At 39.8% G+C, this 17,572-nt stretch overlaps 1 protein-coding gene across 1 annotated transcript; it reads right to left on the bottom strand.

Annotated features, from left to right (window-relative positions):
- Window positions 1-9,443: 9,443 nt before the first annotated feature.
- On the bottom strand, window positions 9,444-10,682 carry LOC115985858. Its single transcript, XM_031108757.1, has 3 exons — window positions 10,353-10,682; window positions 9,771-9,971; window positions 9,444-9,671 (listed from the first exon to the last, which is right to left on the bottom strand). The coding sequence occupies exons 1-3, from the start codon at window positions 10,680-10,682 to the stop codon at window positions 9,444-9,446; spliced, it is 759 nt and encodes a 252-aa protein (XP_030964617.1).
- Between the last annotated feature and the right edge of the window lie 6,890 nt (window positions 10,683-17,572).

Below are 17,572 nucleotides of genomic sequence, written 5' to 3'. Positions count from 1 at the left end.
CAGAACTCTTGGTAGCTCCTCGGCCCATGCTCCCTTTGCCCCCATTAGTCGAGCCTTGATGATTTTTAGCAAGATTCGGTTCATTACTTCTGTCTATCCATTGACCTGAGGATGTCCTGGTGACGAATACTTGTTCTTGATGCCCAGGTTCGAGCAAAATGACTTGAATCTGTGACTGTCAAACTGGCAGTCATTGTCTGAGATGATCGTCCTGGGTATCCCGAACTTACAAACAATATTTTTCCATACAAAATTTTGTACTTTTGCTTCTGTGATCGTTGCTAGTGCTTCCGCCTCAACCCATTTTGTAAAGTAGTTGATTGCAATGAGTAAAAACCTCATCTGTCTCTTTCCCTGTGGTAGTGGGCCCATAATGTCAATCCCTTACTGTGCAAATGGCAGGGTGGGGAAATGGTCGTCATCTTTTCCCCTGGGACTCGTTGGACATTCCTATATCTTTGGCAACTGTCACATCTTTTAACGAAATTCACTGCGTCTTGTTGCATTGTGGGCCAAAAATAACCTGCCCTCATGATCTTCTGGACGAGGGACTTGGCCCCCATGTGGTCGCCGCAAACTCCCCCGTGCACCTCTTCTAGAACATACTTGGCTTCTTCTTCTTCTACGCACCTCAAGTAAGGCTGGGAGAAACCTCTTTTGTAAAGCTCGTCATTGAGCACCATGAATCGAGTAGCTTGTTTCTTGATCTACTTGGCTTCCTCAGGGTCCGGTGGTAATCGTCCATCTTTAAGGTAAGACAGAATTGGACTCATCCATCTGGAGTGAGTGTGTACAGGGAAGGTTTAAAATTCTTTGATGCTAGGAGATTTTTGTTCTTCCAACCTCCAACTGTTTACCTTTGTTTGACCATCTGTTGATGCAATCTGTGCCACTTTGTCAGCTTCAGCATTTTGATCCCATGGGATCTGAACAAACTCTGCACGATCAAAGTTGCTCACCAGCTGGTTCGTCAACTTGAGGTATTTCTACATTCTTGTCTCCTTAGCTTCGAAATCTCCCCTGACCTGCCCTATGACGAGTTGTGAATCGCTCTTTAGCAGAATGTTTTTAGCTCTAAGTGCTCGAGCTGTTTTTAGCCCCATTAGTATAGCTTCATACTCTGCTTCGTTATTGGTCACAGGGAATTTGAGCTGGACCCCGTACTTCAAAACATCTTCTTCAGGAGAAGTGGTGATGACACCAACTCCCCCACTCTTTTGGGTGGACGATCCATCTATATGGATAGTCCAAAGTTCTTCCTGGTTTTCTTCATGCTTGGGGGTAGTGAATTCCCCTATGAAGTCTGCTAATGCCTGAGCTTTTATGGCCGTCTGGGGGCGATATTCTATATCAAACTGACTAAGCTCAATAGCCCATTGTACCATCCATCCAGCAGCCTTAGGTTTATTCATTGCTTTCTTGATGGGCTGGTCTATTATCACTATGATCGTGTTAACCTGGAAGTATGGACGAAGTTTTCTCGAGGCCACTATTAGGGCAAAGGTAATCTTCTCAATCCGTGGGTATCGGGCTTTAGCTCCTTAAAATGCCTGGTTGATATAGTACACCGGAAGTTGTATCTTGTTCTCTTTCCTGATCAAGGCTGTGATGGCTGCAGTTACAGATACTGCCAAGTAGAGAAATAAATCCTCTCCTTCCTTGGACGGACTTAGGAGTGGGGGGTGCTTGCTCACTCCTAAGTGCAGGAGATTGTAGCAATATAATTCTCGGAGTACTGAGGTTGAACCACAAGGGGCGAGGTAAATTCAAAGAAAATGTAATTAAAAAAAAAAATTGGGTGAAGAAGAAAAGTACTTTTGCTTGGTGATCGTTAACAAGAATAATAATAAAAACTGATTTAAGTCAATAAAGTAAATACTAGGGCATCGGGGTGTTTCCCTATATCGATATGAAATTCTTTGTGATCTAAGAAATTATATATTTCATAATTGATTGTTCTTATACAATTAAAAACTTATGATTCGGTTGAACTGAGACAATTCAAAAACACATGATAACCTCGATTAATAATATGGTTAGAATAGTTTTCAGAAAAACCCATTCACATTAAAACCTGATTTCTATTTGAAACTATTAGAAATTCATCTAAACAATAAGAAAAACATGATTGAACTTATTGAAAGCATGGAAGAACTAATACATCAAAAGAAATCTAAGTGAACAATCAAATATGTCGTTGATAAAATCCTAGAAAGAATCACATTGAATATTCATATCGTATAGAAGAAACATAACCCCTAGCCCTAGCAAAGAGCTTAGGTTGCCATTAGAGAAAGAAAAATACAAGGTTTTCTCTGCCAAAATTCGTTCTACCAGCCTCCCTTCAAAACCCTACTGTCTAAGTGTCCAAAGAAAAATAAAACTTATACTATTTTAATTTCCGTCCAAGTTTACAGAAGTAACTTGTGAGTTAATTTCGGCCTTCAAAAATTGAGAATTTGAAAAAACTCAAAACTAGAAAGTTGTAGATATTTAAGTCACGATACCAACCCATCTGACCTTGTATCAATTGGATTTTTGAGGAGAGAGAAACACCCAAAATACTGATCAGTGCTCAAATCAGATTTTTCCTTTTCATATTCTGCCTCTTTGATTTCTTTCCTTATTTGAAGTTTCCAATCATGGTAGACGATCCAGGCACTCCAGCTGCACCTCCTTCGACATTTAAGCATGGTCTTTTAGCTCCACTTTAATTCTAGTTTGGCCTCCATTCTCTCACAAATTCCTGTAAACTCATCTTTCTCACATGATTTCTTGAAAGTAGAAAATTACACACAATGAATGGCATCTTATTCAAGAAATTATGTAAAGATAAATAATAAGGACTAATGAAAATCATGGCTTAATTATACAAATTAAGCATAGTAATAAGGAGATAACGCCCACATAAATATATAAAAAGTATACATTTTAAGGCGTTATCAGGGGGTTGCTCAAGTAGCTTTTTAACTCCTGGAATGTTGTCTCACACTCCTCCGTCCAGGAAAATGCTCGCTTTAAGGTCTTGAAGAAAGGGAGACATCTGTCTGTTGCCTTTGAGACGAACCTGTTGAGAGCTGCTACTCTTCCTGTGAGAGATTGCACTTCTTTGACTGTCTTTGGAGAGGACATTTCCAGGATAGCCCTGATTTTCTCAGGATTTGCTTCTATTCCCCTTTGCAATACCATGAACCTGAAGAACTTTTGAGAGGAGACTCCAAAAGCACATTTGGATGGGTTTAACTTCATGCTGTATTGTCTAAGCATGTTGAACGTCTCCCTGAGATCGTCCAAGTGGTCCTCTTCTTCCTTGCTCTTGACGAGCATATCATCGACATATATTTCCACGTTCCTCTCAATCTGTTTGTTGAACATCTGGTTTACCAATCTTTGGTATGTGGCCCTTACGTTCTTCAACCTAAAAGGCATAACCCTATAGCAGTAGAGACCCTGGCTGGTGATGAAGGCTATCTTTTCCTGATCTTCCTCAGCCATTTGTATCTGGTTGTACCTAGAAAATGCGTCCATGAAAGTAAGGAGTTTGTGTTCGGCTGTTAAATCCACCAGCAGGTCAATTCTTGGTAGAGGAAAGTTGTCCTTTTTGCTAGCCACTCTGGATAATAGACTTCCTTAACAAAATTAGTAGTGAGTAACTTGTTCACTTCATTCATGACTACTTTGTTCCATTCTGGGGAAAAAACTATTCTTCTTTGCTGGACAGGTTTCTTCTCAGGGTCTACATTCAAGCGGTGTTGAATAATGTTTGTTGGGATACCTGGCATGTCCTCGTGGCTCCATGCAAACATGTCCTCGTGGCTCCATGCAAACATGTCCAGGTTATCTTTCAGGAAGCTGATAGTCTCTTCCTTCGTCTATGGGTTCAGACTCGTCCTAACTTGGGTCGTCTTTGTAGGATCTCCTTTGGCCAACTCTATCGTTTCCAGCTTTTCAACAATTTCTGGCATCTTGTCTTCAATTATCCATGTGTGGTTTTCCTTTGAGGCTAGGACTGCCTAGTAACATTCCCTTGTTAGCACCTAATCTCCTTTTATCTCTCCAACCCCCTGTTCTGTTGGAAACTTCACCTTCAAGCAGTACATGGAAGTGGCAGCTTTCTAGCGATTAAGAGTAGGTCGTCCTATAATGACATTATAGGACGAAGGTGAGTCTACTATCAAAAAGTTATGCTTGTTAGTTACCAGGAGGGGATATGAGCCAGCCGTGACCGTCAACGTTACTATTCCCCTGGGGTACACCTTGTCTCCACTGAAATTGATGAGGGGAGATTCGAAAGGACGAAGTCTCTTCGAGTCTACTTTTAACTGCTGGAAGGCAGAAAGGTAGATAATGTCCATCGAGCTCCTGTTGTCTACTAGAACCCTTCTGGTGTTAAATCCCTCAATCATGATTGTAATGACCAACGGATCATCATGAGGCTGTTTTATTCCTCTGGCATTGTCTTCTGAGAAATACCTGTCTTGGTTCGTTCGTCTCTGCTTCAGAGGAGGCAGGCTATGAACACTGTTCACCTGCCTTAGATATAATTTCTTCAGGGACTTGAACGACCCTCCCGTAGATGGTCCTTCCGCTATGGTTTTTATTTCCCTTATTGCACTCTGTGGACGAGGCGGTAGGTCATCCTCGTCTCTCTTGGAACCTTCATGTTGATCCTTTTTACTATCCCTGTACCTGCTGGAATCTCCCCTTTTCACGTACTTCTGTAGTTTCCCCTTCTGTATGAGTTCTTCTATTTGCTCTTTCAAGTCTCGATAGTCCTCTGTGTAATGCTCGTGATCTTTGTGAAAACGGCATTATTTCCTCTTATCGCGCATACTAGGTGACGATTGTAATGGCTTTGGCCATTTAAGGTGTTGTTCATCCTTAATCTCTATCAAAATCTGGTCAATGGGCACCACTAAAGGCGTGAACTTCATTGGACGAGGGTTTTTGTCATCTCTTCATCTACCCCCTTTGGCATTTTGTCGGTCCGCCTGATCCCTTTTTCTCCCTCTTCGATCGTCTTCTTTCTCTTTCTTCTTTTCCTTAGGTTTGTCTATTCCCTCTATGGCTGCCAGGGCGTCTTTAGCGTTCATGTACTTCTGTGCCTTCAAAAGCATCTCTGCTATTGTCTTTAGGGGATTTTTAGCCAAGGAAACCACGAATTCCCTGGGCTTTAATCTAGCCTTGAAGGTCATTAGTTGTACCTTATCATCTGCCTCATCCACTTCCAAAGTTCCTCGGGTAAAATGCGTTACATAGGACCTCAAGGTTTCCTTTTCTCCTTGCTTGATGGTGAGCAAATGGTCAACCGGCCTTTTTGGATGTTGCCTGCCGACAAAATGACGAACAAAGGAACTGCTTAGTTGCTCGAAGTTATCGATGGAGGACGTTGGTAATTTGATGAACCATTCTCTGGCTGCCCCTTTGAGGGTAGTGGGGAAAGAACGGCACAGTATCTTGTCAGGGGGTTGCTGGAGACCTAGAGTTGTCTTGAAGGTATTGAGGTGATCCAATGGATCCTTCAATTCGTTAAAGGGCTTAAGTTGGGGTAGACGGAACTTAGAGGGAACCGGGCATTCCTAGACTGCTAAGGTGAAGGGTGAGTCTATCTTTTTGACCATCCTATCCAGATTCTGATATGTTCTTCCCTTAATAGCATTTCTCAGTTCGTCCATCTCCTTTCTCATCTCCCTAAGAAGATCTGAGTTTGCCTCTTTTGGGGTGCCAGGTCGCCTCCTATGATTGTCCCCATCATCGTCCCTATTGGTCTCCGATCGGTTATCTTCCTGTTGCAATCGCTGCCTCATTTCTTGGTTTTGCCTAGTAAGCTCTTCCACAGTGGTTGCGAGTGATTGAATTTGTAGAGCCAATGCAGCAGGATCTGGATTAACATTGGACTCCATTTGGAATTGTAAGTTGAATGAAACAGTGCTCTTGTACTAGGTGCTAAAGAGAGTTTTCAACTTTTCCCATTGACAGCGCCAAACTGATGATGCCTGAGATCATCAGTCAGAGTTCCCGTCTAGATTGTGTCATCCTATGCCGACCTGATCTTGAGGAAACAATGATGAAAGGAAGAAATCTGTGTCACCGATGTGGTGCCTGCCACAGAGCCTCCGACGCCTAAGTTAGAATAGCTAGAATAATACTAGAATATAGAATCACTTGTAGATTGGGGGTTTTCCATACCTTTGTAGGTGTGAGATCAGAGGTGCTTGTATATATACTTGCTTCTTTTTCCTAGCCATTGGGGAGCGTGTTTAATGGAGGATTGAGTGTGGCTGGTTGTAACACTTTCCTAGGATATTAATGAGAGTGTCGTTGGTGTTCCAAGGGTAAAGAGATTTATGGCAATCCAGTAACGTACGCCTCTCAAGTATGGACTGGCAGGCCTTCCTTCTCGTCCAGCAAGTTGTGGTGATGACGGAGTGGAGGTTTCTATGTCAATTGGTCCCTTGTTTGGACGAGGATGTTGCCTGAGGGGATTATGGTCGTCTATCAATTTCCTCTCTTGTCACTCGTCAGAAATAATCTTCTAAAATCCTACTTCTCACTTGAAAGTCAGCAGGGTGTGAGAGACCGCGCCCCCGGCCCGTTTTTATAGGATGTTTTGGGCCAAACCCACGTGAATGAGTGGAGTCGTGTTATTGTCTCTCAAAATGGAGATTCGACTAGTTATATTTTTTCCTTTAGATTAAGGGTTTTACAATGGAGTTGCCACTTATTTAATTATTGGAAAAATAAGAAAACCATGAATGAAAAATTCCTCATTTTATTAATTTGAAATTGAATTTACATTGATCATAGGAAAATTACATGGCTTTGGTCCTAAATACAATCTAAGATAAAGTACATGGCTTTATTTCCTAGTTACAATCTAAAAATCAAAAATTACATGGATAAGTATTTGATCTACTAACCCTTGATCTAAGCTCGGAGGCTATGTTACAAGATGGGAAGGTGTTAGGCACCCACTTTGCCCGGTGAAACCGGTCTTCTAGACTATGGTGACCAACATTCATATCACATCATCCAATATGTCAATCAATTTGTATGTTGAATTTAATGTGTGTGCATGTGATAAACCCTAATTCAATTTATTAAGCATGGCATTTGGATTGAAAAATAAACTCTAGTGAATGTGTGTGGATAGTGATAACCTAGATTCAAAGATTTGAAAGAATTACTAAACAAACATGTTTTTCATATTTTTGATGTGGATTTAAGATTAAATCTAGTGATATGCATGAACATGTGATGAACAACTAAGAACATGTGAAGAACACATAAGAACAATTAAGAACATTCAAACATATTCAAGAGAATTATCATGCTTTAATCTTAAATTCTCATTATGACAATATAAGCAAACAGTTAGGAAAGGGGATTATACCTTCATGCAAGATCCATGTAATGGAGGAGGAGATTCTTGATGGAGGTCCTAAGGGTGGAGGAAAAGAAGAACTAGGAAAGGGAGAGTGAGTCTCACTCAATACCTTGAGTCTCAGGAAGACCAAGATATGACAAGACTACTCAACTTCACTAGAACTCAAGAGAAGAGAAGAGAGGGGGATTTTTTGTGTCCTTTGGAATGAAGGAGAGGAGGGTTTATATAGTAGTGGTGGAGGAAATATGAATGGAAGGCCATTTAATGAGAGTTGACAAGGAATCATGAACCTAGACCTCATTTTAGCCTTTGGGGAAATCTGGTGCATTAAATGGAAAGATTGGTGGGAGTGAGGAGCAAGCCAAAATTCGGTTTTCCCGTAGCTGCTATCACAGCCTATAGAGCCAACTTTGAAAAATCATATCTGCCTCAATTCTGATCGGAATTGTCTCATTCTTGTACTCAAATTGAAGCCCCGAATGTCTAGTTTCTGGAAAAAATAACCTCATTCACAGATTCAAAATATTCTGAGAGATATCAATGAAATGGTAAGCAGAGGTCATTTGTTAGAAAATGGTTTCAGCACAATTAACATTAATAGGTCCCCAAATTAGCTCCCAATTAACATTAAATGGCTCCAATCACTCCCATTTCAGACTTAATTGGTTCCAAATTTACTCTAATTAAAAGATAATTGCACAAATTACTCATTGAATAATTAATGTTTAACTATTTAGTTAATTAGATGTATGCAACTCTACCATAAAATGTAGTCCTAACCAATCAAATTATGACACATCATCGATCTCAAATTGATTATATTTATAACCAATTGAAATCAATTGTTCATAATCACATATAGTCAGACTCAATTTGTAATAGTGCATCTCAGCCATTAAAACTTGATTTGATGATAACTTTCAATCTAATGGTCCGATTAGGGCTCATGACCAGTCGATTTGATCGTTACAACATCAAGATCATTTTGGTGAAATGAGATTAAGGATCTAATGACCAGAATCAAGATGCATATTTCCAATGTGAAATTACCCTTTTACCCTTCATGTGAGATTAAATACGGGTTGCAAAATAGGGTGTCAACACAGGGGATCTCCTCCGCAGCAAAAAGATAGTGCTTTTCTGCTTTTTTAATCTTTGTTCTTTTCATCTTATTCCTCTAATCCTTCTCTTTACTTTTTTTAAGAGCTTTGGGCTAAACCTTGAGACCTAGCCACGGTTCCCAAATCTGGGTGGTGGGTTTCAAAACCATTATTATGGTTTGATCAATAGAAAATGCAAACAAAGAGAGACAAAGAGAGATAAAATTTGAGTTGGAAATTGAGTTTAAGGCTACGTTTGGTTCAACGGAAAGTCAATTCCAATCGTAAAATGATTTCAGGGGAAATTGTTTTCCTGTAAGGAAAATGTATTCAGGCTGTTTGGTTGCACCATGGAAAATAGGGCAAAAAGTGAATTCCACTGTTTGGTTGCCTTGGAATTCATTTTATAGAAAGTCAATTCCCATATTTGGTTTGTTCAAACATTTTACGGAAAATATGAAATGCCTTACAAAAGAAACACCTGCATTGCCTAGATGAACCTGTAACAGTACAAACAAATTCATCCACTTCAACATCAATAATGAGCATCCAAATATACCCATAATATTTATATCAAAACACACATAATGTACTTTCACCATTGGCATTACACCTCCATGGTGTACAAAAATAATACCTACACGTGGTATCTGAATAGTACACATGTGCCCTACATGCTTACAGTGAACATACATAACTTGGGCAATTGTATCGTCCTAATAATACAAAAGACTACATATCCTACAGTCAAGGTACGTAACTATTATCCCTTGGAGCATAACAGTTCACAAAATATACGTACCATTAGCATATGTCCAAGGTTAGAAATACATACATAGCCTGCTTACCGATAATACAATTGTGTCACATATATAATACAATGATAGGTGAATACTAGTACTACAACAGATGACAATCCCTAAAGCTACCATCATAGTCAACACCAAACAGACAAGTCAGAGTCGAGTGAACAAATAACCATCCATCCAAAGCTTCCTTAGCTTAGCATTCTTGGCTAGAAATCCCCTAGTTGCCTTCTCATTTTCACAGAGATGGTTAAAGGCAGTTGTGAGCATATTTTCACTATACCTATCCGCCACCACAGCCACCACCTCAGAGTAAAAACTGTCATAATCAACAGGCCCCTGGTTGATTTCTTTCAGGGCCACAGCAGCTTCCTTCAGCTAATCAGACAGGTCAGTCAAAACACTATCATCAGAGGGAGGTGCACGGCCTCTTATGTGAGACTTCAAAATTGTGGACCTAGTGGTAGATGATTCTACCACATTCTTCCCTTTCTCCACCACACCCTCCTCCCCATTGTCAGCCACCATCTCAGTGCTCTCCCCATTGTCTTGCTCTGTGTCAATATCAACATATGACTTAGCGAAGCTACCCATGGCCACGTCTTTCCCCACTACAATGGCCAATTCATCGTACATCTCTATCTTTTTGTTCAAATACTTCGCATGCTTACGATGTGCCTGTAAGGGAGAAAGAAACGTATAATAACAATGCAATAATCACTTCACTCATTATTTTCAATATAGATGCCATTAGATGATTTATGTCAATGATAAACAAAAAAAGCTGTTAGGAAACAAGAGACATAACCCGTGATTTATGGGATAAGTACAACAGAAAATACAATGCACAAATGCTAAGACCAGATTTTACAATAGATCTGCACAAGAAAGTTACATTTGAAAATTTGTAAAAGCAATGGAATCGTAAAAAGAATGACACTATAAATTTCATATAAAGAGGGTACTTGAGCAGCCTTGTCTTGTTCTTAATTCATAGATAATAAAAGCCAAAAAAATATATTATCATTTATATTAAGAAAATATAGTTGGAAGCCATACCACCACTTCTTCCTGATAGGTCTTTGCATTGCATGTGATCATTTTCAAGTTATCATCCCAGCCAAACCCACTCTTCTTCCGAAGAGTTTGAATAGTGCTCCACATGGTCCTCAGAGTACGCAGTCGATTCTCCACATATGAGGGGTGGTACTCTACCCCAAACTGAGTAGATATTTGCTTGGCTACAGTAGCAAAGGAGTCGGCCTTGAAAGTGTTTGAGGGCTTGTTGCCCTTCACGGCCTCTTCGACAAGTAGAGTAAGCATGGTCGTGTGCATTAGGGGCAGCCACCTGAAGTGCTTAGTGCCCACCTTCTCTTTCCTTTTCGACATTACTACATATGAAAATTGTATAGTGAGAGTAGCATTTAATAATGAGAGTAGCATTTAGTAATTACGCTCGAAATATGAACAACAAATTAAACACACATACAACCATGCTTATAGATGTGCACAACTGAACGAAACAACTACTGGAAATAACAATGTAATGTTGGAAATAACAATGTCATGCTGAAAATACTTTTTCCTTACACCACCAGAAGTCTATTGTAAATACATTGTCCTTACAAAAAAGATAAATATAGCACATATCACAATCATAAAAATCTAAATAAAGTACTACTCTCCACTCCTGGTATAATCAGACCACATAGCTTAGCATATCTCATCTCTTTTAGCATTCCACACTTTACTGTCTTCAATGGAGTCCCGACGTAACTGTGTTTTTTTTTGGGAGCCACTAGACTCTACTTGGTTCATTGTAACTTCCATAATATAGTCAGTAGGATCAACCCTCATAATGTGATTATGAATCACACAACATGCTAACACTACTTTCACTTGGGTTTCAAAAGACCAAAATGGTTCTGCATCCAACAATCGAAAACGTTTCTTCAACACTCCAAACCCTTGCTCAATGGTAGTTCTCAATGAAGAGTGTCGGAGGTTGAACAATTCTTACTCATTCTCAGGAGGATGATCACTAAACTCTTTCAAGTGATATCGCACACTTCGATAAGGTGACAAAATTCCATTTTTATTACCATACCCAGCATCACTAAGATAATATTTACCTACATATATTCAAAAATAAAACCAAATCACTACTATGCTTAGGAAAACACACAAAATTTATTAAACTAATAAACCCAAAAGGTGAAGTAATCCTATAATACCTTTGGGAATTGAAAATCTCCCTAGCCTGGCAAATGCATCATTTAACACACGTGAATCATGTGGACTGCCTTCCTATCCAGCCAATACATAAGTGAACTTCAAGTTAAAACTAATGGCAGCTAACACATTTTGCATGGTTCCATCTTTGTGACCACGAAACCTTCCTTGTATTTCAGGTGGCACAGATGCACGAACATATGTACCATCTATTGCTTCAACACAATCCTAATTTTCGATAGACATAATGGTTTAAAATTACACAAATCTTCACAATTTACAAAAATACACAAGTCGCAATATTTACCTTAAAATATGGATAGAACCTTCTACTATCCCTTATATCTAGGGGTGTATCTTTGTTGGGCAGTCTTATTAAAACTCTATATAATTTTAGGACCCCCCTAAGAATGACCTTGAAGTATCTATGAACAGTCTCAGTCGATCTATGGAACCGACTACCAATTACACGGAACCTCACATTATGACCAATAATGTGTAAGAAAATTAGCACTTGCTCTGGAACGGATATGTGAATAGTCGGGTGTACGTGCTCCTCCTTAGTGAGGATGTAACATAACTGGTGGAAAGCTATAGGCTTCATCCTAATTTGACTCACACAAAGTCTCTCACTTCCATGCAGAATACTATTTATGTAATGCTCTTTTTCAACTGCATGATTAACATAAGGCGCCCTAGGCAGTTGTTTACGCCGCAATTTCCTTACCAATGCAACCCCCACAAGGAGGACAGATGCAACTGAGGCAAGAATTGCGGCTTTGGTTTTTTTCTTCATCTAAAAAATCACAAACATTGTGGTCTAAGAGGTACGTAAACAAGCATGCTATTGATTACACAGTATATAAAAACAGCCACAAATAGAAAACAGCAAAGCACACCCTGTCAACCAACACAACACCCATAATCTCTAACACAATCAGTATATATAACCATGCTCAAAGTCTATTAAACCATCCAAATTCACATAAATGTCATAACAAGCCCAGTTCAAGATCAAGGGAAAAGACACAACAACTGTGGCAGTGTGTCCACAGTATTCACAAGGTGCCATATACATTCACCAAAACATCCAAATCACATTGATAACGAGTACCAAAATTTATGCACATATATTTTTGTATAATTGTAACACCAACAAAAGTTAATTTCTTAAAACAATAATTAAATAAAAAAATGGATAATTATAAAAAGTAAATAAATAAATAAATATGTATTTAAATAAATAATTTTATATATAAATAAATAAATATATATATATATATATATAGATTGGATCTGAGATAGTGAGAGTAGCATTTGGGTTGTTTATGGGTTTGAGGGTGGATTTTGGCTAGATGGGTTTGAGGGGATGTGGATCGGCTTTTGTAGAGGGTGGGTTGGAGGTGTGTGGATCGGAGGTGAGGTGAGGTCGTCGAACTAAAATAGAGGGTGGATCGGAGGAGAGGTGAGGTGAGGTTGTTGGACTGAAATAGAGGGTGGATCGGACGTGAGGGGAGGTTGTTGGATTGAAATGAACTCAAATAGTGGAGGAAACTCACCATGGGTTGATTGGCGGCGCTCGTTGGACTGTGGGTGGAGCTCGAATTGGCATGAGGGAAAGAGTGGACCTACGTTTGCTGTGAGAGAGAGGGTGAAGCTTGGTCACAACTGAGCTTGGAGAGTACCGGTGATGCCTGTGAGGAGTGCATGTGAGAAGCTTCGAGAGAGTGTGTAAGAAGTGTAAATCATTTGAAGGTCAAATAAAACCTGAAATGGTTTTACACCTAAGGAGGGTTATTTTACAATCAACGCAGAAATTGATTTCCATTTGACCCAATTTTCTTTGCTTATCAAACACATAGGCTGGTGTAAAATGATTTCCTGAAATCCTTTTACACCAAAACAAATGCAACCTAAGTTGGAGTTGTTAGAGAAATAGAGTTTTACTTTTTTGTTAAGATTTGATTAAACAAAAATAATTTTGTTAAAAAAAAAAGATAATAATGAGTTTGAGTTGGAATTATTAGAGAGATAGAGTTTCATTTTTTCTTAAGTTTGGACTAAATAAAAATAATTTAATTTAAAAATATGATAATAATGTGGTAAGTTTTAGAGAGGTCAATAAAGATTCAAACGTTTCCAAAATATATATATATATATATATATATATATATTAATATTAGCAATGTAAAGTTATATCATAAACGTCCATGGTTTATGGGAGATCAGTATCTCCATGTCCAAGCATGGGAAGCTGATTTTCACCCCGGAACAGTCAAGGTCACATCCACTGCAGTTTGGATTAGACTAGAGCACTTACCTATTGAATACAATCATGATGAATTTTTAAAACACGTTGGAAATAAAATAGGCAAACTTTTAAAAATAAATGCGATAACTAATTCTGCCACGAGGGGAAGGTTTTCTCGGATATGTGTCCAAATCAACCTTTATAAATCTCTTCCCAAGCGTTTTAAAATAGGGACATTTTGGCAAGATATTGTATTCGAGAATGTCCCTCTATTATGCTACAAATGTGGTCGGATAGGGCATAAGGAATCTATTTGTTCGGAACCAAATATCACTTTGAATCAAACTCCAAACACAGGATCTGCATCACACTGAGTTGTTACTTCGAATTCTGAAACAAACAAACCTCAGGCGGCATGGGAGATGGTACAAACACGCAGCACACTTGTTTGCGGAATAGGACAACGTGAATATCCTTTGAAATCCAAAAACCCGTCTGAAAGCTATCCACCGAACCCCAAAGTCAACTTCAAACAAACCTCTAATACTTTCCAAGCTCTTCAAATTGATGGAAATGACATGATGGCACCCACGGATTCAGCTGAAACAGGTACACGTCAAGCCATAATACTTAGACCAAAAGAGGTGGAAGATAATGGTAAAAGTTCAAATTTACTGCTGCCACCTCACATACACACGGACAGCATGCATGAAATCACCGAGGAAGAGAGTCCACAACACTCACATGCAAGGCTACGTACACCTCAATCATTTACCCTTCAACCCGTAAATAACTTAACCCCTGTTTTACTCTCCACAAAACAGAGCATACCGAATCATGGCCCCCACATCAGACCAAAACTCCACGACACCAACAGACCCGGAGCTCCAGCTATCACTCTCACCAATGGGGAGTCCTCTTCACCCAAATACGAATCCCATGCCCATGCAACTCTCTCCCCCTCACGACCACTCCCTCCCCCTGGATTACCTCAACCGCCTAATGAGCTGCCTTTCCATAGAAACCTCGAACAACGAGGAAGTGACATATGTTCGTATTCCAATCCATCCACGGACATGGGTTGCCTGGAATCAGATGACCCAAACTCCCAGCTTGCCTCTTCGGGTAGACTCAACCATTCACCACTGCCAAAGGAGGAACGTCAAGTGCCATGCATGAGCCCGACGAGTGGGACAACATCCATGAAAGCCAGTACAAGCTCCACTGCCACCCATACAGAAGAATATGCAAGAAGGCTCCAACAATGCAATGTCTCCGGAAACACTGCCAAAAGCCATTTTTCGCTTCTTAGACTTAAGCGAAATCAACCTCGCTCTGAGGGAGGAGGAGGTAAAACTTTACATTATCATGTTCTCCAACCAAAGTCCTCCATTTATCGTGTCCGTCACGTACTGGCCAAGGCTCGGCGAACTCGAACCAATGTACAGGATCAAGACAATGGCAGCGACTCATCAATGCATCACTCCCACAACCAGGACTCCAAGGACTTTCGGGAGAGTCACCATTGATTATCTAAATCCAAACACATCATCCATGAAGATAGTTGCCCAAGCAGTCATAGACACTCTCCCGTATTCCCATTCCCAAAAGGTCGACCCAATAGGCTACTCAGTAGGAATGGCAACGGGTAGGGTCCAGGCCGGGTTTTTCCATACCCGAACCTGCAGGAACTTGGCTTGCGGGTCTGCCCCAAAAATCCGGACCCGGCCCGTTTATTAAACGGATTTTTTTCTTAACCCCAAACCCACCCTGTTGGGCCTCCGTGGGCCCCATCCCCTCATGCCTAGCCAAGCCCAAAATCAAAAACACAAACTTCGATTTATGATTTTCCGGCCCAAAATCACAAACACAAACACAAATCCAAACACGATCACAAACATAAACACAGAAATCCTAAACACAAATGTCAGATCTATGATTTTCCCTTTCAAAATCACAAACCAAACACAAATTTTAGATCTATGATTTTCCCTTTCAAAATCACAAACACAAACTCACATTGAGACAAATTGAACCTAGAAAAGAAAAAAGAAAAAAAAAAAAAAGGAAAAAATGGAGATCGAGGTGGAGCGAGGTCGTGAGGCCATGGGCGAGGAAGATGAGAGGGGCAGAGGGCTGTGCAACAGTGTGAGATCGGCGACGGTGAAGACGAAACGGAGTTGAGAGAGTAGAGAGCTGTAGGCTTGTGACCATGTGGCAATAGTGTGAGATTGGCGACGGCGACTGCCTGTGCTTGACTGCTTATGGGCTTGTGGCCGTGTGAGATAGTGAGTGAGAGAGCTGAGACAGAGTGAGTGAGATTGTGAGCTGGAGATGTGAGGCTGAGGCGTGAGGCTAAGGGTGTGAGGGGCTAAGGGCATGAATTGAAATAAGATCAGATTATGAGAGGTAGCTGGGTTAGGGACATAGGGTTTATATTACAACTATATATATAAGGGGGGGTTTTTTGTAATGTCAGGGTAACCGAGTCATATCTGGGTTGGGTTTCGGGTTTTTTTTTTTTTTTTTTTTTTAAACCCATACCCGACCCTATTTTTTATTGAGCCGGGTAAAATTCGGCCTATTAGGGTCGGGCCAGGCCGGGTATCCGCAGGTTGGATTTAAATTGTCATCCCTACTACTCAGGTGGTATATGGTTACTGTGGAATGAGGATAGTAGACTCATAGTGAAAATTCTCACCATCAATGAATACAATATCCACGTGCTTGTCAAGATACCTACCAACTCATGTAATTTTCCTTATACAGCTATATATGCTTCACCAAATTTTAATAAGCGTAAAATTTTATGGAATTATTTAAAAGATTTATCACCATCTGTTAATATGTCTTAGGTCCTTTTAGGTGATTTCAATGATATGCTTGCTGAAGATAGAAAAAATGGGGGGGCTTCCTCTTAACAGATATAGGTTAAATGCTTTTAAGCACTATATTGATTTTTGTGGTCTTATGGATTTAGGCTTTCATGGGCCCAAATTTACTTGGACCAACAAGAACCTGATTTGGCATTGTAGCATTAAGGAAAGATTAGATAGAGGCTTAGGTAACACAAAATGGAAACTTTTATTTCCTAGGTCGGAGATTCAACATCTTCCTTTCACCAAATCTGACCACTGTCCTATATTGTTAGATTTTGAGCCTCCTACTCGTAAATCAACCAAACCTTTTAAATTTGAACAAATGTGGCTGACTAATCCTTCCTTCTCAAAGCTTGTGGAAAATAGTTGGAATTCCTCGGCTTTTATACCATCTTCTTCCTTCTCCCTCTCTAGGTTCCAACACTGTCTAAAACTTTTAACTACCAACATTATCAACTGGAATAAAAATCATTTTAGCAACCTGTTTCAGAAAAAGAACCGCGCTTTGGCTAGACTTAAAGGCATTCAGATAGCTTTATCACGCAAACCCTCAGCATATCTTTATTCACTAGAACACCAACTTATCCAAGATTACAATCATATCCTCCGTCAAAAATTCCTATTCTTTAACTTAAATCCCGTGTCACATGGTTAAACTATGGAGACGCTAATACCAAATTCTTCCACTTAAAAACACTATAGAATCATAGTTAGTCATGTATTACGACCCTTAAAGATTCCACAAGATTATGTGTATCGGTAGACAAGTTAACCACACACATCATAGTTGTGTTCACCAAACTATTTATGTCCACATCTCCTCATACGGTATCTCATTTCCCTTTGGTTAGATATTACCATCAGAACAATCACTTTCTTTAACAACACCAAAGGCTCTCTAGCACTCCTTTACCTAA

Source organism: Quercus lobata, chromosome 4, assembly GCF_001633185.2.
Source record: "Quercus lobata isolate SW786 chromosome 4, ValleyOak3.0 Primary Assembly, whole genome shotgun sequence".
Lineage (NCBI taxonomy): Eukaryota > Viridiplantae > Streptophyta > Magnoliopsida > Fagales > Fagaceae > Quercus > Quercus lobata.
The sequence above is the reverse complement of the archived record's forward strand: the minus strand, read 5'-3'. Positions and strand labels throughout refer to the sequence as shown.